Source organism: Ursus arctos, unplaced genomic scaffold (genome assembly GCF_023065955.2).
Source record: "Ursus arctos isolate Adak ecotype North America unplaced genomic scaffold, UrsArc2.0 scaffold_16, whole genome shotgun sequence".
Lineage (NCBI taxonomy): Eukaryota > Metazoa > Chordata > Mammalia > Carnivora > Ursidae > Ursus > Ursus arctos.
The window spans coordinates 54,251,611-54,266,911 of NW_026622830.1; the positions used below are offsets into that span (position 1 = coordinate 54,251,611).

At 55.5% G+C, this 15,301-nt stretch overlaps 1 protein-coding gene across 1 annotated transcript in view; it reads left to right on the forward strand.

Annotated features, from left to right (window-relative positions):
* LOC125281939 (dual oxidase 1-like) overlaps nucleotides 1–15,301 on the forward strand; it is a 383,795-nt gene that overhangs the window by 359,384 nt on the left and 9,110 nt on the right. The window contains 24 exon segments of the mRNA XM_057313042.1: nucleotides 93–161; nucleotides 164–188; nucleotides 1,511–1,625; nucleotides 3,390–3,483; nucleotides 3,486–3,564; nucleotides 3,775–3,893; nucleotides 4,494–4,623; nucleotides 5,306–5,427; nucleotides 6,173–6,244; nucleotides 6,247–6,371; nucleotides 6,997–7,049; nucleotides 7,051–7,177; nucleotides 9,250–9,475; nucleotides 9,747–9,840; nucleotides 10,083–10,258; nucleotides 12,189–12,258; nucleotides 12,675–12,765; nucleotides 12,768–12,802; nucleotides 13,346–13,527; nucleotides 13,699–13,767; nucleotides 13,770–13,828; nucleotides 13,830–13,929; nucleotides 14,480–14,579; nucleotides 14,880–14,929. Coding sequence (XP_057169025.1) covers nucleotides 93–161; nucleotides 164–188; nucleotides 1,511–1,625; nucleotides 3,390–3,483; nucleotides 3,486–3,564; nucleotides 3,775–3,893; nucleotides 4,494–4,623; nucleotides 5,306–5,427; nucleotides 6,173–6,244; nucleotides 6,247–6,371; nucleotides 6,997–7,049; nucleotides 7,051–7,177; nucleotides 9,250–9,475; nucleotides 9,747–9,840; nucleotides 10,083–10,258; nucleotides 12,189–12,258; nucleotides 12,675–12,765; nucleotides 12,768–12,802; nucleotides 13,346–13,527; nucleotides 13,699–13,767; nucleotides 13,770–13,828; nucleotides 13,830–13,929; nucleotides 14,480–14,579; nucleotides 14,880–14,929 — 2,382 coding nt within the window.

The window sequence follows — 15,301 nt, forward strand, 5'->3', positions numbered from 1 at the left end:
GGAGAAGGGGTGTGTGGGGGGGGGAGGGGGGAGGAGGCTGGGTGGTTTAAGGGCTAAGTGTTACTATCCTCCCTCTTCTCCCCTTCCCCCAGGACACAGCCCTTTCCTGGACCCCAGCATCTCCCCAGAGTTCCTGGCCGCTTCTGAGCAATTCTTCTCTACCAGGTGCCTCCTGGCGGCTACATGAGGTGAGGGCAAAGTGCAAAGGTTTGTGTATTGGCAGGAGTGGGGATGTCATTTGAGAAAAATCTGTCCTCAGGAGCCCTCAGGAAAGGATTATCAGTCTGAAGTGTGCTAATTTCCCCAGGGAACAGTGAATTTGGAGGGGGAAGAACAATTGTTAAAAAAGACATCATTGTGATTTTTAAGCACTTTATGTCCACTTTCCCACAGCTGGTGTATATATTAACTCCCCAATTAAACACAGGCTAATCGAGGCTGAGGATGAGTCACGAAGCCCGCTGGTCTGAACCTTAGGTCTTGACACTGCACTGGGGGCATTTTTAGCTGTAAGCAGAGGAGCCAGGTCTTGCGGGGAATTATAATAAAAGAAGTGTGAGAGCTGAAGAAACATTTTGACTCCAAAATAATGAAAAGGGAATTTTAAAGTAAAAAAAAAAATTTTAAGTAAATGTATATGGAACAAAACATGTCAGTTTATTTTTTACAATTGCATTATAATTTAAAAACAATTCATAGGTTAGGGGCGCCTGGGTGGCTCAGGCAGGTAAGCAGCTGCCTTGGGCTCAGGTCATGATCCCAAGGTTCTAGGATTGAGCCCGCATCAGGCTCTCTGCTTAGCAGGGAGTCTGCTTCTCCCTGTCCCTCTCCCTCTGCCCCGTCCCCCTGCTCATACTCACACTCTCTCTGTCAAATAAATAAATAAAATATTTACGAAAAAACAATTCATAGGTTAGATTTTCTTACTCTGAAACAATTTTTGGATATGCCTAATAATAGCCAAGAAATCATAGCAATGGACTTATCCACAGATAAGTAATTTCGAAAGAACAATGAAAAATCCTTTAAAAATGTTTTAACTTACATATATATGTTATATGTATATGTGTGTGTGTATATGTATATATATGTGTGTGTGTATATATATGTGTGTGTGTGTGTGTGTATATATATATATACACATCTCTCTTCAGAGAGGTCCTGTGAGTTGCCCATGGTCACACAGCTGTTCACTAACAGAGCAAGGACCCAGACCTAGATGTTCTAGTGCCTTTGTCAATCATGCTGTCAAGTCTCCTAAAATAGAAGTAAAGTTTTAGATCCCTTGTGTGTTCTGGAGACCTGCTCTCAGCAGCATGAGCTTCAGATGGGGACATCATTCACCCCGAGTGGGGAATCAACCTATGGAGGAGGAATGGCCTGCTGGTTTCAGAGGGAACATCAGCACTGGGTGGTTCCAGGGCATGGACTGTGGTGTGGGGAGAGCCTGTCTGCTCAACCTCCAACCCCGTCTTCTCTCCCCATTCCCAAAGCATCCAAATCTACGAAGAGCTGAAGATGTGGACGCGCTGCTGCTGGGCATGGCCTCCCAGATCGCTGAGCGAGAGGACCATGTCATGGTGGAGGATGTGCTAGGTGACGCTGAGGCTGTCCCTGCAGGCTGGGTACTGCTGTCACCTGGGTGGGGATTCTGCTGGAGCTCCAGTGTCAGGCCAGGAGGAGTGACCAGGGCTGGGAGCCTGCACTCTCTCACTGCTCAGACACCTGTTGACCATGGTTCCCTCTGTGTGATTCTGGCCCCCCTGGGGCTGGTTGGAGACTGGGTCCTGGGCTAGTGGAGCTGTGGTGGCCCGGTGCTCCCTCAGATTCTCTGCTATTTCATCCCCAGATTTCTGGCCAGGACCCCTGAAGTTTTCCCGTACAGACCACCCGGCTGGCTGTGTGCAGAGGGGCTGGGATCTGGGCCTGCCCTCTTATACCAAGGCCAGGGAAGCACTGGGTCTGCCTCCGATTACCAGATGGCAGGACATCAACCCTGCACTCTCCCAGAGCAACCACACCATAAGGAGGGGTTGGGACGCAGAGGGCAGGGTGGGAGGGCCAAGGCACATTGGCCCAAGACATGGAAGGAAGGCAGTGAGGCACAAACACTAGAGACAAGTCCCTGGTGAGAGGGATGGGACTCACCCACATGGTTTTTCCCAATATCATCTACGAGGATGGAAGTTACCAGACCAGCAGGATTTGGCAGTAGACCTTGTGACTCTGCAGATCCAGCAAATGTTTGTTGAGCATGTCTTGCACGCCAGGCACTTAATAAGCATTACCTCGTTTACTCTTCCCAACAGCCATCTGAGCAGGTGTGGAAGGTCCTCAACCCAGGAACAAGCTGTACTTTTTTATACACTGACACTCGGGCTGCCTTTGGGGAGTCAACTGTTACTCCCTGAGCTGTCGCCTGGGCCACGTGGCATTGCCTGCCAGCCAACAGAGCAGTTTTGGTGGCCTTACCATCTTGGCATAGTGGCGTTTCTACAATTGCACGCTGGTTTTACTGCTTTCGTCCGTACTGTTTAGAAGATTGTTGGAAAGTGGAGAAGTGAAAGGCCGATGAAGAAACAATATGCACGTGGGGCGTATAAACTTTATACAATCAATATAAAGGTAGGAATCACCAGGCGCACCAAAAGTAGCAAATCTTTAGCTCCCCTGGGCCTCGCTGGAATTTAAGCTGAGCAAATGTTTGTTTACATTGCAGAGAAAAGAACTAAAGTCAAGGTCAGGTAGAAAATGCTGCTCATAGAAGGTTGAAGTCTGTCTCCAAAAGGCAGTGTCTATGCAGGGATTTGATTTATACAAACTTTTTTAGCTCTCAAGAATAGAAACCTTTTCGGGGCACCTGGGTGCCTCAGTCGTTGAGTGTCTGCCTTTGGCTCAGGGCGTGATCCCAGCATTCTGGGTTCGAGCCCCACGTCAGGCTCCTCCGCTGGGAGCCTGCTTCTTCCTCTCCCACTCCCCCTGCTTGTGTTCCCTCTCTCGCTGGCTGTCTCTCTCTCTGTCAAATGAATAAATAAAATCTTTAAAAAAAAAAAAAAGAACAGAAACCTTTTCTACACATCATTCTACCTTTCCAATTTTTGTAGTGATTTTGACCTTCAACTTTCATATCTTTTTGAGAACAAGCCACATAGGGAACTGGCTGCCTGTTTTATTCCAACTTTCTACAAGAGGCAGCTGAATCTGTGAGCGAGTTCCCATAAATGAGTTAACTTGTGTAAAGCACTCAGAGCGGTGCCAGGGGCATAATAAGTGAGGGATCGTCACTGTCATTTATTATTATCCTCCCTGGGGCTGATCCCTGCGAACTACCCTTGCCCCAGGGCGGGTGCCGGGTCCTTGCACTCACTCTTGTCCCTTCTTGGCCCCAGGTGCTGGAATCCACAGCTGCCCTGTACAACCGGGACCTGTCCCGGCTGGAGCTGCTCCCTGGGGGGCTCCTGGAGAGCCATGTGGACCCCGGGCCCTCTTTAGCGCTATTGTCCTCAACCAGTTTGTGAGGCTGCGGGACGGCGACCGCTACTGGTTTGAGAACACCAGCAATGGGTAAGGCCTGCCTGGGTCCCTTCCTCAGACTTACCTTGGCCTGGGCCCCAGGCCCTCTGCGTGTAATGTCAGCAGCCCCACGGGCCCTTGAGTCCCAGCTGGCCTCCCCACTTCCTCAGCCCCTCTGGGTCTCTTTCCTCATCTGGGTCCTCGGGCCAGAACAGGCATCTCTCTCCCAATGCAGCAGCTCCCCGCCTCTCCCTCCTGCAGGCTGTTCTCTGAGGAAGAAATCGCAGAGATCAGAAACACTTCCCTACGGGATGTCCTAGTGGCTGTCACCAACTTGAACCCCAGTGCCCTGCAGCCCAGTGTCTTCTTCTGGCATACGGGTGAGTGGCCAGGGGGTGCTTGGAGGGGCCTGGAGTCGGGTGTCTCATCCCGCCTCAGCCATGGGCCTGGTTCAGGGGCGGCTCGGCAGTAGACTCCAAAGAGTCAGTGAGCCATGGTTCTGCCCTTGGGAACTTTGGTTCCGGGCACCACGGTGGCCGCATGTGGCTGTGTAGGTCCCCTTCCGCACAACCCCAGGAGGTACCCAAGTGGGGTCAAGACTAAGACTCAGAGAGACCTAGGGAGGAAGGCTCCCATCGGCCGGGCTGAGCCTGGGGTGGGTGGGATATCGGGAAGGCCCAGTGCAGTGAGGATATCCTCATTCCACAGCAGTGACGAGGGAAGGGCTGTGTGTGTGTGTGTGTGCGTGTGTGTGTGCGTGTACATATGTGCATGTGAGGGAGAGAGAGGTGAGGTTCGTTTCTGACCCCACTTGTTACCCCACTAGGCAAACACCACATTCCTGGTATTATGACAGGGGTAAGCAGCTCTCACCCATCTGCTACCCAGAGGCCCCCCACCCTACCCTTTCTGCCACCCTAACCTCCTCAGTGATTCTGGCCCAGCACCCCCCAGGACTCTAGCTTCCTCTACTTCCCCAGGAGACCCCTGCCCGCAGCCCAGACAGCTCAGCACCAAGGGCCTGCCAGCCTGTGCTCCCTCCATCATGCGGGACTATTTCGAAGGCAGTGGATTTGGCTCTGGGGTCACCATCGGGACTCTCTGCTGCTTCCCCCTTGGTAAAAGTGATACGCAGGGTGGTGTTGGGTGAAATGCGTAATCTAAGGGGTGGCAGTGGGGTGGTTTCATCTATGACAACTGACCATGTACAGTACTGTTTCTTTGGGCACATGACGGAACACATCAAAGCAGGAGGGGACATGAGCAGTGTCTGACCTGCAGATAAATCAGCTGCAAGGACATTTGCCTTCCTGTTCTCCTGGGGTCCCTCCAGGGCCCAGGTTGGTCAAGAGCCACAAGGAATCTATTTCACAGTTATTTGCAGGAGCCTGGGCCTGGGAAACCGTCCAAGGCAAACCCTGCTTGAGAACCAGTTGAGAACTAGCTGGGCAAAGGCTTGAGACTTCGCCTCTGGCATGGCTGTGTGTGAGCCCACCAGCTGCATGGCAGAGCGGGTCCGGTCTCTGGCACAAGCACTCTGGTCTAAGTCTCTGGCTGGGAAGGGACCCGAGTGGTGGAAGCAGCAGAGGCAGTGCTGGCATCTTAGATGATACCCTAAGCTCCCTCCCCACCCCCACCCGACCCCCACCCCAGCCCCCACCAGGGAGCTTCAAAATTTGAGCCAATTGAATGAGCCGACCTAGGAGGTGGGGAAAGGAGGGAGTTCTGCCAAGGAAAGGGGTCACTGATCTCACCAAACCCCCACCTTCCTCTGGCCATCCTCCTGCCTCTGCCCTCTCGTGAGCCTGCTGAGTGGCTGGATTGTTGCCCAGCTCCGAAGGAGAAATTTCAAGAGGCTCCAGGGCCGGGACCGCCAGAGTGTCATGTCTGAGAAGCTCGGGGCGGGGGGGGGGGGCGCATGGAAGGTAGGCCTGGAGCTGGCCAGGGTGGTGCGGGGGAAGACATGACTCAGGGCTGCAGACCACCCCCACCTCAGCAGCCTAAGGAAAAGGCCCCCCTTTTCTAGGCCTCCAAGCAGGTCAGGGCAGGTGGAAAGAGCCATGGAGGCATCAGGTGGAAGTTGGACCTGGAGTTCTCCACCCTCCGTAGGTCTCCCCGTGGTCCCACATACAGGGCCTGTGATAGACTCACGGGGAGGAGTCACAGGGCCCTGACTACGTTTCACAGGCTTACTGTAACTCTCTAGAATCCCCAGCAACGGATGCTTTGTGGCATCTTACACTGGAATTTCAGGCAACAGAGAAGGAATTAATGAAGGTTCAGAGTCACACTGAAGGAGGATAGGAATCTTGATTCCACCACTTGGGCTTTTGGGCTTTAGGCAGATTTTTTAATTCCTCTAAACCTATTTTTTCTTATCTGTGAAACAGGAATAATAATAGCACTTACCTCATGAAGGTTTATGAAGATTAAATTAACTAGTTCCCGCCAAGTACTTGGTACAGTATTGGGCACACAGTAAACACTCAGGAAATGTTGGTTATTCTTCACGTGGGCTAAAGGCACAGCAGGACTGTTGGGGAAGGGACGACCCTCAGTACCCAAGAAGGGGCCAGGAGCTACGGAGGCCTTGACCTAACTCCAGCTCTAAGCCGGCCTCCTGCATCCTGTCCCCGGCTGACCAGCCCTGTCTCTCCAGCATTGGAATGGCAGGGCCACAAGGAGCTCTCTCGGCCTGTGCTCGTGCACCTGCAGCCCCGGCAGACGTGCGTGGTGACGGCAGGCTCTCTGTGCTCCGCGCCATCCAGCTGCGACCCCCGCAGCAGGTCAGCGTCATCCTGTCCGGCAACCGCGGACGCCGCGCCCTGCTGCTCAGGATCCCCAAGGAGTAGGATCTGGTGTGGCCCAGCGGGTCCTGTTCCTGGTCCGCAGCCTGGGAGGCAGCCAGGTGGAGGGGAAGGAGCGCTGAATCAGGCAGGGTTTGTGGCTTCTAGTCCCTGGCTGTGGTAACTGAGAGAGGAACGTGAACACACTCATCCCGTTCTGGGCCTGTGGGGTGACGTGATCTGCACAGGGCCTTCTTCCTGCGCAGTCTTCCCCGCCCCTTTCTAGGGATGCCCCAGTGGGCCCTAGCTGGGAGTCCTTGGAAGAAGCCAGGCCCTCTTCTCTGCCCCCTGATTTTAGGATCTAGTGAATTGTTCGAGAGTGTGGAGGGGAACTGAATCAGAGGCTGATTTTCAGCTCTGACTGTCTGGCTTCTGGGCCCCTCCGTCGTCTGTCCTCCCTGCCTTCCTGACTCTTTTCTCCCATGTGAACAGAGAGGGAGGAATGGCTTTAGACGTGTGTCTCTGAATGCAGTTTCTGTGCCTATAAATGAGCCCGGAACTCCACCAAGCCCAGGACATAACAGTAAATCCCTTTTACGAGGGCGTTCTTTCCAGTGGCCCCTGACAAAACTCACGCAAAGCTCCTGGCCCCAGGAGTCCTCGACAAGTGGTTGCCCTCCCTGTCGCCACTCCGTAGGTGCTGCTGTTTAACCTGGAGGAAGAGCGGCAGGTGCTGGTGGAAGACCTTCGCCCTGAAGGAGAGCGGGCTGAGGTTCCAGGAATGGGAGCCGCGGGAGCAGGAGCTGATGAGGGCAGCCGTGGCCCGAGAGCAGAGGAGCCACCTCTTGGAGACCTTTTTCAGGCACCTTTTCTCCCAGGTGTGTAGGTAGGCTCAGGTCTGTCCCTGCATGTCTGCCTATGGCGGTGCCCTTACCTGCACACAGCCATGGGGTAACTCCAGGGACAGTCAGGAGCCCTGACACTAATAATCAGGTCTACTACATTTTTGGCCCAATCCCCTGGCCTCTCTGTAAGGAGATGCTCTGACACCTACCTGAGCCACTCCAGGGAGGCCGCGTCAGGAGCTTATCTGTATGTGTCGCTCAGCTCTCTCCTCAGGGCTGTCCGGCCTCTCTGCCCTCACTTAACTCATCCTAGCCAAAAGGCCACAGAAACTCAGGGTCAGTATGGGGCCAGCGAGAGCCCTTGGTGCCCCCTCCTTGGTGCAGTGCCGCTGCCAGAGGCCTCCTTGGGACATGAGCCCACCTTGCAGACTTCCAAGAACTACCGAGGAGATGTGGGGAAACAAGCCAGGAAGAGAAATGCGAGGACTTGCATGCACGTCTGGCACAGAAATAGAGCAGCCTGGGTCCAGAAGGGTGGAGAGGAGAAGCTTGGTAGAGATAAGATCCCTCCAGCCCAGGCCCCACTCAAGGAGTTTGTCACCCCTCTGGGAAGAAGGCACAGACACAGAAAGGAAGGTAACCAGCACAGAATGATGAATGTAAGACAGCCATGAGCTAAGCAATGTAGGAGTTCAGAAAAGGTGCTGAGTCTTCAGGCTGGTGGACGGTCGTGGTTCGGGTCAGATTTGACGGAGACTTAAAAAGAGGTGAAAAATTGTTGGCTCAGAGGAAAGGAGCAGGAGGGACTGCACAGAGGTGTCTAGTAGAAGGGCAAAAAAATTAATGTTTGAGGAGAAGAAACAGGGTTGGCTGACTGGGGAGAGGATTCATGAGGGAAGTGACCATTTAATGGTCATTTACGACGTGCCGGGCACATGGCTTTTGTCATCTACTCCCCAAGCCAGTTGAACTTGAGTATGCACTGGAATGGAGGGACCTCCTCCCCAGGTGGGGAGACTCATTGCCAGGGCCGAGGCGGGGCCGGGGCACCTCTACTCGGCTATGGGGACCCTTGTGCTGGGGGCGCAAGGGGGTGCTACCATGTCTTAGGGGTAGCTGCAGCCCTCTCCGTCTGCACAGTGCTTCCAGGTTTCAAGACATTTTCCATACAGCGTCTCTTGTTGATTCTCACAATAGCCCTGTGAGATAAGTAGGGCACGTAAGAAAAATGAATGACAGACAACTGGTGCGACTCCCCTGAGGTCACACAGCAGGGGGGTGGCAGAGCTGGGACAGGAGCCCGATCTTCTGCCTCCAGCCCCAGGCTCTTTCCACTAAAGCTCCCTGTTTGGAGCAACGAGGTTTGCATCGTGAAACCGCAGCCAGGCTTGGACTGGGGCCCCGGTTGACAGGCAGGCAGAACAGGTGCTGTGCCTGAGGCCTGTCTGCTTCCCTCACCCCCTGTTCTGATGCTGGGGCAGCCCCTGGGTGGGCTAAAGATAGCCCACCATGAGAATTCCCTTTTCCCAGCCCTACTTTTTCTCAGCTCAGCTGAGGCTTTTTCTCAGTCAAAACTCCTTTGGGTCTAAGAGCAAGCTCGCACTGATAAAAGGTCAGTTGACTCTGAGGCTGTGCTGATGTCTCAGGAATTCCGAAGGGAGGACTGTGACCTGGCCTGGAAGGGGCTAGGAAAGGGACAGTTGCCAGCAAACAAAGCCACTTCTCTCTCTTAGCCTGCCTCGTTTTCTCCGTGTGTTTACTTCCCTCTGTCTGGGTCTCTGAGCACTTGGAAGAACGTGGCAGGCCACGACTTCTGAGTTTTGTTGTGCTCAGGTCAAGACAGACCTGGGACCTCTTAGTCCCAATTCCAGATCATCTGCTTGGGTCAAGTGTGCATCCCTGGTGCAATCAGCTAACACAGAGGACTGGGGCTCTGTAGAACAAAAGGCCCCAGGGACCACCTGCAGGGCACGGGCAGGTGCTCAGGAGACAGGGTGCTGGGCAGACACCTGGAAAAGGTGGCTCCTACAAGCCTCAGCTGGACTTCAAATCAAGGAAACCCTGTCTCCTTCTCTCTCCCTCCCTCTGTTGCTGCCCGGGTGCAGGTGCTGGACATCGACCAGGCGGACGCAGGGACCCTGCCCCTGGACTCATCGCAGAAGGTACGGGAGGCCCTGACTTGCGAGCTGAGCAGAGCTGAGTTTGCCGAGTCCCTGGGCCTCAAGCCCCAGGCCATGTTTGTGGAGTCCATGTTCTCCCTGGCGGACAAAGATGGCAAGGTCTACCGGTCCTTCTGGGAGTTTCTGGACATCCTGGTGGTCTTCATGAAAGGTAGGGGAAAAGGAAGTGATCGTCTAGGTAGGAGAAGATGGAAGGGGCTAGAGACTGAGGCTGGAGGGCAGCTGACCTGTTGGAGAAGGGGAAGTGCCGGGGCCTGGTCTCCAGCCACGGCAGACATCTGGGAGCACCCAGGTAGAGATCAGGAAGCAGAGTGACCCCTTGTTGTGATCAGCAGTGGGTCAGACTCATGTGAGGCCCCTTCTGGTCAGCCTGGGGTTTAGGCAGGTAGGTTGGGGCTCTCACGGGGTCCTCCTCCTCCCAGGCTCTCCTGAGGAGAGGTCTCGCCTTATGTTCCGCATGTATGGCTTTGATGGGAATGGTCTCATTTCCAAGGACGAGTTCATCAGGATGCTGAGGTTGGTCCTGTGGGATGGCCGGAAGAGTGGGCCAGGACAGGGCCTGCTGGGGGAAAGAAGTGGGGGCATGAAGGTGGGAGCAGGAGGGTAAAGAGCAGGGGCCATATAGCCGAAGACTATTATAACTAGGAGGGGGCCCTTCCTTGTGGGCTCCGAAGGCCTGGTGGGATGGCCAGTAGGCCCTCCTGTCCAGGCCTCAAGCTTCTTTTCAGGGCCCGATGGTTTCCCTCCCCCAACCCCAGGTCCTTCATCGAGATCTCCAACAACTGCCTGTCCAAGGCGCAGCTGACGGAGGTGGTGGAGTCCACGTTCCGGGAGTCCGGCTTCCAGGATAGGGAGGAGCTGACGTGGGAGGACTTCCACTTCATGCTGCGGGACCAAGACAGCGAGCTGCGATTCACACAGCTCTGCATCAAAGGTGGGGGGCCTGGCCTTGGGGCCGACTGACGTAGCCATTAGACATAGCAGGCACAGTGCATCGGGCCCACCTCCTTTTAGGAGCCCACAGAAATGCTTTAATTCCTTTTAAAGTCAGAAGGATGAGTATAATAATAATAAATAGGTGATAATATATCCAGCCTGGATTATATCCTTCTATGTACCAACGTGATTATAAAAAATATTTATCTTTTATAAAGACATGTATATACTTTTTTTTTTTTAAGGGCGGAAGTGGTTTAGGAAGGTGACAGTGCCTAGGGCCCACAAAGTCCTAATGCAGCTTTGCTCCCAGGGTGGGCAGGGTCAGGATGGGGTGGGGGACAGCAGACAGAACTCTGCTTCTTCCAGCTCTCTGTCGAAGATCCCTGTGCCAGGTGCCCAGGACGGGGGTGGGGTGGGGGGGCAGTGTCTCCTTGTTACAGCCCTCTCCAGGCCATATTCACCTGAGCTAGGGTGTCTGCTGGCGGGGGGGGCTCTGGTCTTGTTTGCCTTTATATCCCTTGGCTGAGCGCTTGGTTAATGTTGCTTGAGTGCACGGAGACCCACTTCTCTTGTCCTTCCCCCTACTTCCTGTCCCACCTGTGTCTCAGGTGGGTGGAGGCTAGAGCCAGGGTGGGGAGGGGGCAGGTAGCAGGACTCTCTGTGGTCTACTCTGAGCTGTTACGGTGCCTTCACAGTTTCTCGCTGGGGCATGTGGAGACCAAACCCAGCCCCTCCCAGGATGACGAGAACTTGGGGGAGCTGAGCAGCCCAGATGTGGGAGAGGGGCGAGTTGGGCAGGACACCACTGCGGCTCTGGTGAGGGCTTCCATGTCCCAGGGCTGGAGGAGAACTACTGGAGTGCAGACCAGCACTCCTGGTTCTTCAGCCTCTCACTTTTCCCAGGCAGCCAGGGCAGTAGGCACCTGGGCCCGAGGGCTGAGCAGGGGCAGGTGTCCGGAGGTGAGCCCAGGCCAGAGTCCTGGGACCACTCAGCCCCTGGGGTGGAGGACCAGGCTGGGGGAGTGAGGATTATGCGGAAGGGTAGCTTTGAGTCCTGTTTTGTTTTGCTTTTAATTGTTGTTGTGCCTTGTTGTTTCCTTCAGATTTTACTATGAGACATTTCGAATGTTCCTACAGAAAAGAAACAACAATAGCGCAGGAAGCAGCCCTTTCCCCGGTCACCTAGATCTCCCCGTTCACCTGCCTTTGGTTACCATGTTGCCACATTTGCTGCTGGTTGAAATCTGACGGATAAATATCCATACTTTGTTGTAAACATTCTGATTTCATGAAATTCACCTTAATCACTTGTGCCCCCTGGGCTGGAGACCAGGGTAGTCGTCAAGATTAGTTTAGCACTCGGAAGTGACCTGGACATTCCCGGGCTTCCTGTGAGAACATGGCTTTGCAGCTCAGTCCCGCCCTCCCCTGTAACGCTCGGGCCAGACAGAGAGGAACGGGTGGCTCAAGGGAGAGTACTTCCCCCCAACATACTATTATGAACATTTTTAAACACAGGAAGGTGGAAAGAATTTCATGGTGATCCCATAAATGCGCCACCCAGAACTACATTTAATTCCCAGGAGGCTTTAAGCTGGAGGCTTTAGCAGGGTTTTTGTGGCAGAATGGTCTCAGCAGGCAGGTGGCACAGTTTCTGAACTCTACCCCACAAGCCTGATACCAGTCCCAGGAGTGGGCTGAAGGTGGACACACATCCAGGGACACTGTCTGGCCAACAAATTCAGGCCTTCTCCCTGCCCCCTCATGGCTGGGTCTAGCTCCCACTGGGGGAGCAGGCTGGGGCTGGGGCACCCAAAGGCAAGGGTGCTGGCCGAGGACCCTCTACAGTATGGACATGGGGTGAGTGCCAGGTCTTCCTGGGCTCTGGGCCCTGAGCTGTTCCCGACATCAGCTCTGTGTTACAGGGGTAGAGGTGCCTGAAGTCCTCAAGGACCTGTGCCGGCGAGCCTCCTACATCAGCCGGGAAAAGATCTGGTGAGCCCTGATCTGGGAATGTTGGAGGGAGGGCTGGGGTTGGGGGGGTTGCCTTTTCTCTCCCCAGGATGCCTGGGATCAGGGCCCTACCAGCCTATGTAGTGTCTTTATGCAAATTAGAAAAAAGGGCTCCTTGCTGTAGGCAGACACAGCCCTGTACCAGCAAGAGCAGAGAGCCTGCTGGACTTCGGCACCCACCTGCTGCCAGGGTCAGATGCCCTTGTGAAGGACACAGCTTGTATGTGTGTCCCCAGGATCTAACTCATTCTCTCTCCAGGTCTCTGTGGGAAGTCTGCTGGCCCCTGGCTGAGAGCTCTGACCCCTCCTCAGCAGAGTCGGTCTGAAGAGAGACCAGGGGCAGCGAGGATCCAGTGGCTCAGGTGGCCAGAATCCTCTCTCTTTCATTCCTGTCCTAGTCCCTCCCCCAGAGTGAGCGCTCGCTGTCCCCACAGCAACGCTGACGTGGAGCGGACAGCACAGAGACTGCAGTGCCCCACGGACACAGACCCCCCCCCCCGGAGATTCGACGGAGGTTTGGCAAGAAGTACGCCTGCTCCTCTCCTTGAGCTCATGCATCCCGTTAGTGTGCAGGGCTGCAGGCAGGATGAGCAGTTCACGCCCGAGCAGACCACAGTCTGACAAGGTGGCTGCTACACTGATAATCACCATGTCCCACCGATGAATGTTGTGACAGTGGTCAGAGCAAGGAGCTTCAGAGCTCAAAGAAGTGCTCACCTCTGCCTGGTAAGTCAAGGCAGGCTTCCTGGAGGGGGTGACTTCTGCACTTCCAGTAAAGGGTGAGAACAGAGTAGGGTGAGAATGGGGAGCTGCAGACTGGGAGGGGAGAGGGCTGTCTGAGTGTGAGTGGGACCTGGGCTAGAGGGAGTGCGTTCCCTGGGACGAACTGACCCAGTGAGCACTGCAAGGCTGTCCCTACTCTGGCGGCCTTGTCAGAGGAGTGTGGTAGGGCTTTTGGGGTCTGAACCCTGCTTGGCTTGAGCAACTTGGTGCCCTTTCTCTGCTCCTGGGAGGCGGGTTGCACTGGGAGGGGGGGTTCGTAGCCAGAGCTGAGACTTCCTGTCCCCAGGGTAGCATCATTCCAGCCCCTGCTGTTCACGGAGGCCCACGGGGAGAAGTTTCAGCGCAGTCGGCACCACCACACCTTGCAGCAGTTCCAGCGCTTCATCGAGAACTACCGCCGCCACGTCGGCTGCGTGGCTGTGTTCTGCGCCATCAGCGGGGGCCTTTCCTGGAGCAGGCCTGCTGTGAGTGTGGGCAGCCCCGGGGTCGGGGCTCCCGTGGGTGCATGGGGCCTGCTTGAACGGAGGCTGCAGAGGGGGCCTGCGTGAAGGGGTGGTGGCCAGGGCGGGCCCTTGACCCGCCTCAGCGGCGCTCTCTCTCTGCACTGCTCCCCTCTTACCCGCCTGGGCTCCCCGACAGACTATGCTTCTGGGGCTCACCGCATGGGCATCACGGACACCACCCGTGTGGGCATCATCCTGTCCCGGGGCCGGCCGCCAGCATCTCCTTCATGTTCTCCTGCGTCCTGCTCACCACGTGCCGCAGCCTGCATCACCTTCCTGCGAGAGACCTTCCTTAACCACCATGCGCCCTTCGACGCCGCCGTGGACTTCCATCGGCTCATTGCCTCCGCGGCCATCGTCCTCACAGGCAGGGCCCGGGAGTCCCAGGGCTTCTGTTCGTGTCCTCCTGCCCCTGCTGCCTGCCCCTCCTCTCTTTTGTGCTTGAGTGTGAGTCCTAGATGTCCTTCTCAGAAGGATGCAGCTGGCCCGCAGTGGTGTGAAGTGAGCCCAGGAGCCCCCCACCCCGCCCCTGCCTGGTGCCTCTTCCCATGCTTTCAGGGCCACCTCCTCAGCCTCCAGCTGACAAGTTAGCAACAGCCCAGAACATGGGCACATCATGTGTGATCTCTCCCAGTTTTTATGTTGGAAAACATACTCTGTGAGAGAAACCCAAAGAATGAACTTCTAATGGTATAATTTCAGACTCCTGTGGCTGGGCTCGTGGATGGTATATATGGGGCTCAGCAGGGGTAGGGAGGGACAGGAGGATGGCTAGAGACCAGAAGTGCAGACCCCGAGGGTCCTTCTTCAGGCCCCCAAGGCTGGGTGGCTGGAGTCCCCAACCTTGGGCTGGATGGGTTGAGCACCCCCACCAGGCTGCCCCCTGGCTCACTCCCACCCTGTCTGGCCTTCCTTAGTCTTGCACAGTGCGGGCCATGCGGTAAATGGGTACCTGTTCTCCGTCAGCCCGCTCAGCGTCCTTTCCTGCCTCTTCCCTGGACTCTTCCGTGACGACGAGTGAGTGAGTGGGCTACTGTGTGCATGTGTGTGTGTGTGTGTGTGTGTGTGTGTGTGTGTGTGTGTGTGTGAGTCAATGTGGGGGGATCCTTTATGGATGGAAAGAAGCAAATTCTCTTGGCTCAGAGGAGAGTGTCACCTTCCAGGCAATGGGACAGACAATGACCAGCCGGAGCCCTGACCCCGAGTGGGCAGAAAGGGAGACTGGTGCCTGGGTTGAGGTGTTTCCTCTGGAGGATTCTTTCTGGAAGTCCCAGGCATCTCCTCTCAGCATCCTTGCTTGCTTTCCCTTCTCCACAGGTCTGAGTGTCCCCAGAAGTATTACTGGTGGTTCTTCCAGACTGTGCCAGGTGAGAGCCCTCCCTGCTCTGAATTTCTGGGTCTGGCTCTGAGCTCTGAGCTCCGGGTTCTATCTGCCATGAGGCTGCCCAGTAGCGCTCACTCAGGTCTCACGGTGGGCCAGGCTCTGCCCTCTGGTCCTGACAACTCTGCTGGGAAGTAGGAGCCTCTGCTCTCTAGTCCTTCTCTTGGGAGCTTGGCTGGGGTCCTGCCCCAACTCGGAACATCCTTCTTCCGTGGAATGAGAATGGACCCCCCTCTCCCCCTGCCCCAACCTACACACCTACCGTGACAGTGGCTTGGAGGAATGCCGTGTCCCAGCAGCACGGTGGAGGGATCAGGCTCGTCAAACTAGGCAGAGACCCCCACCCCTTGTAGTCCGT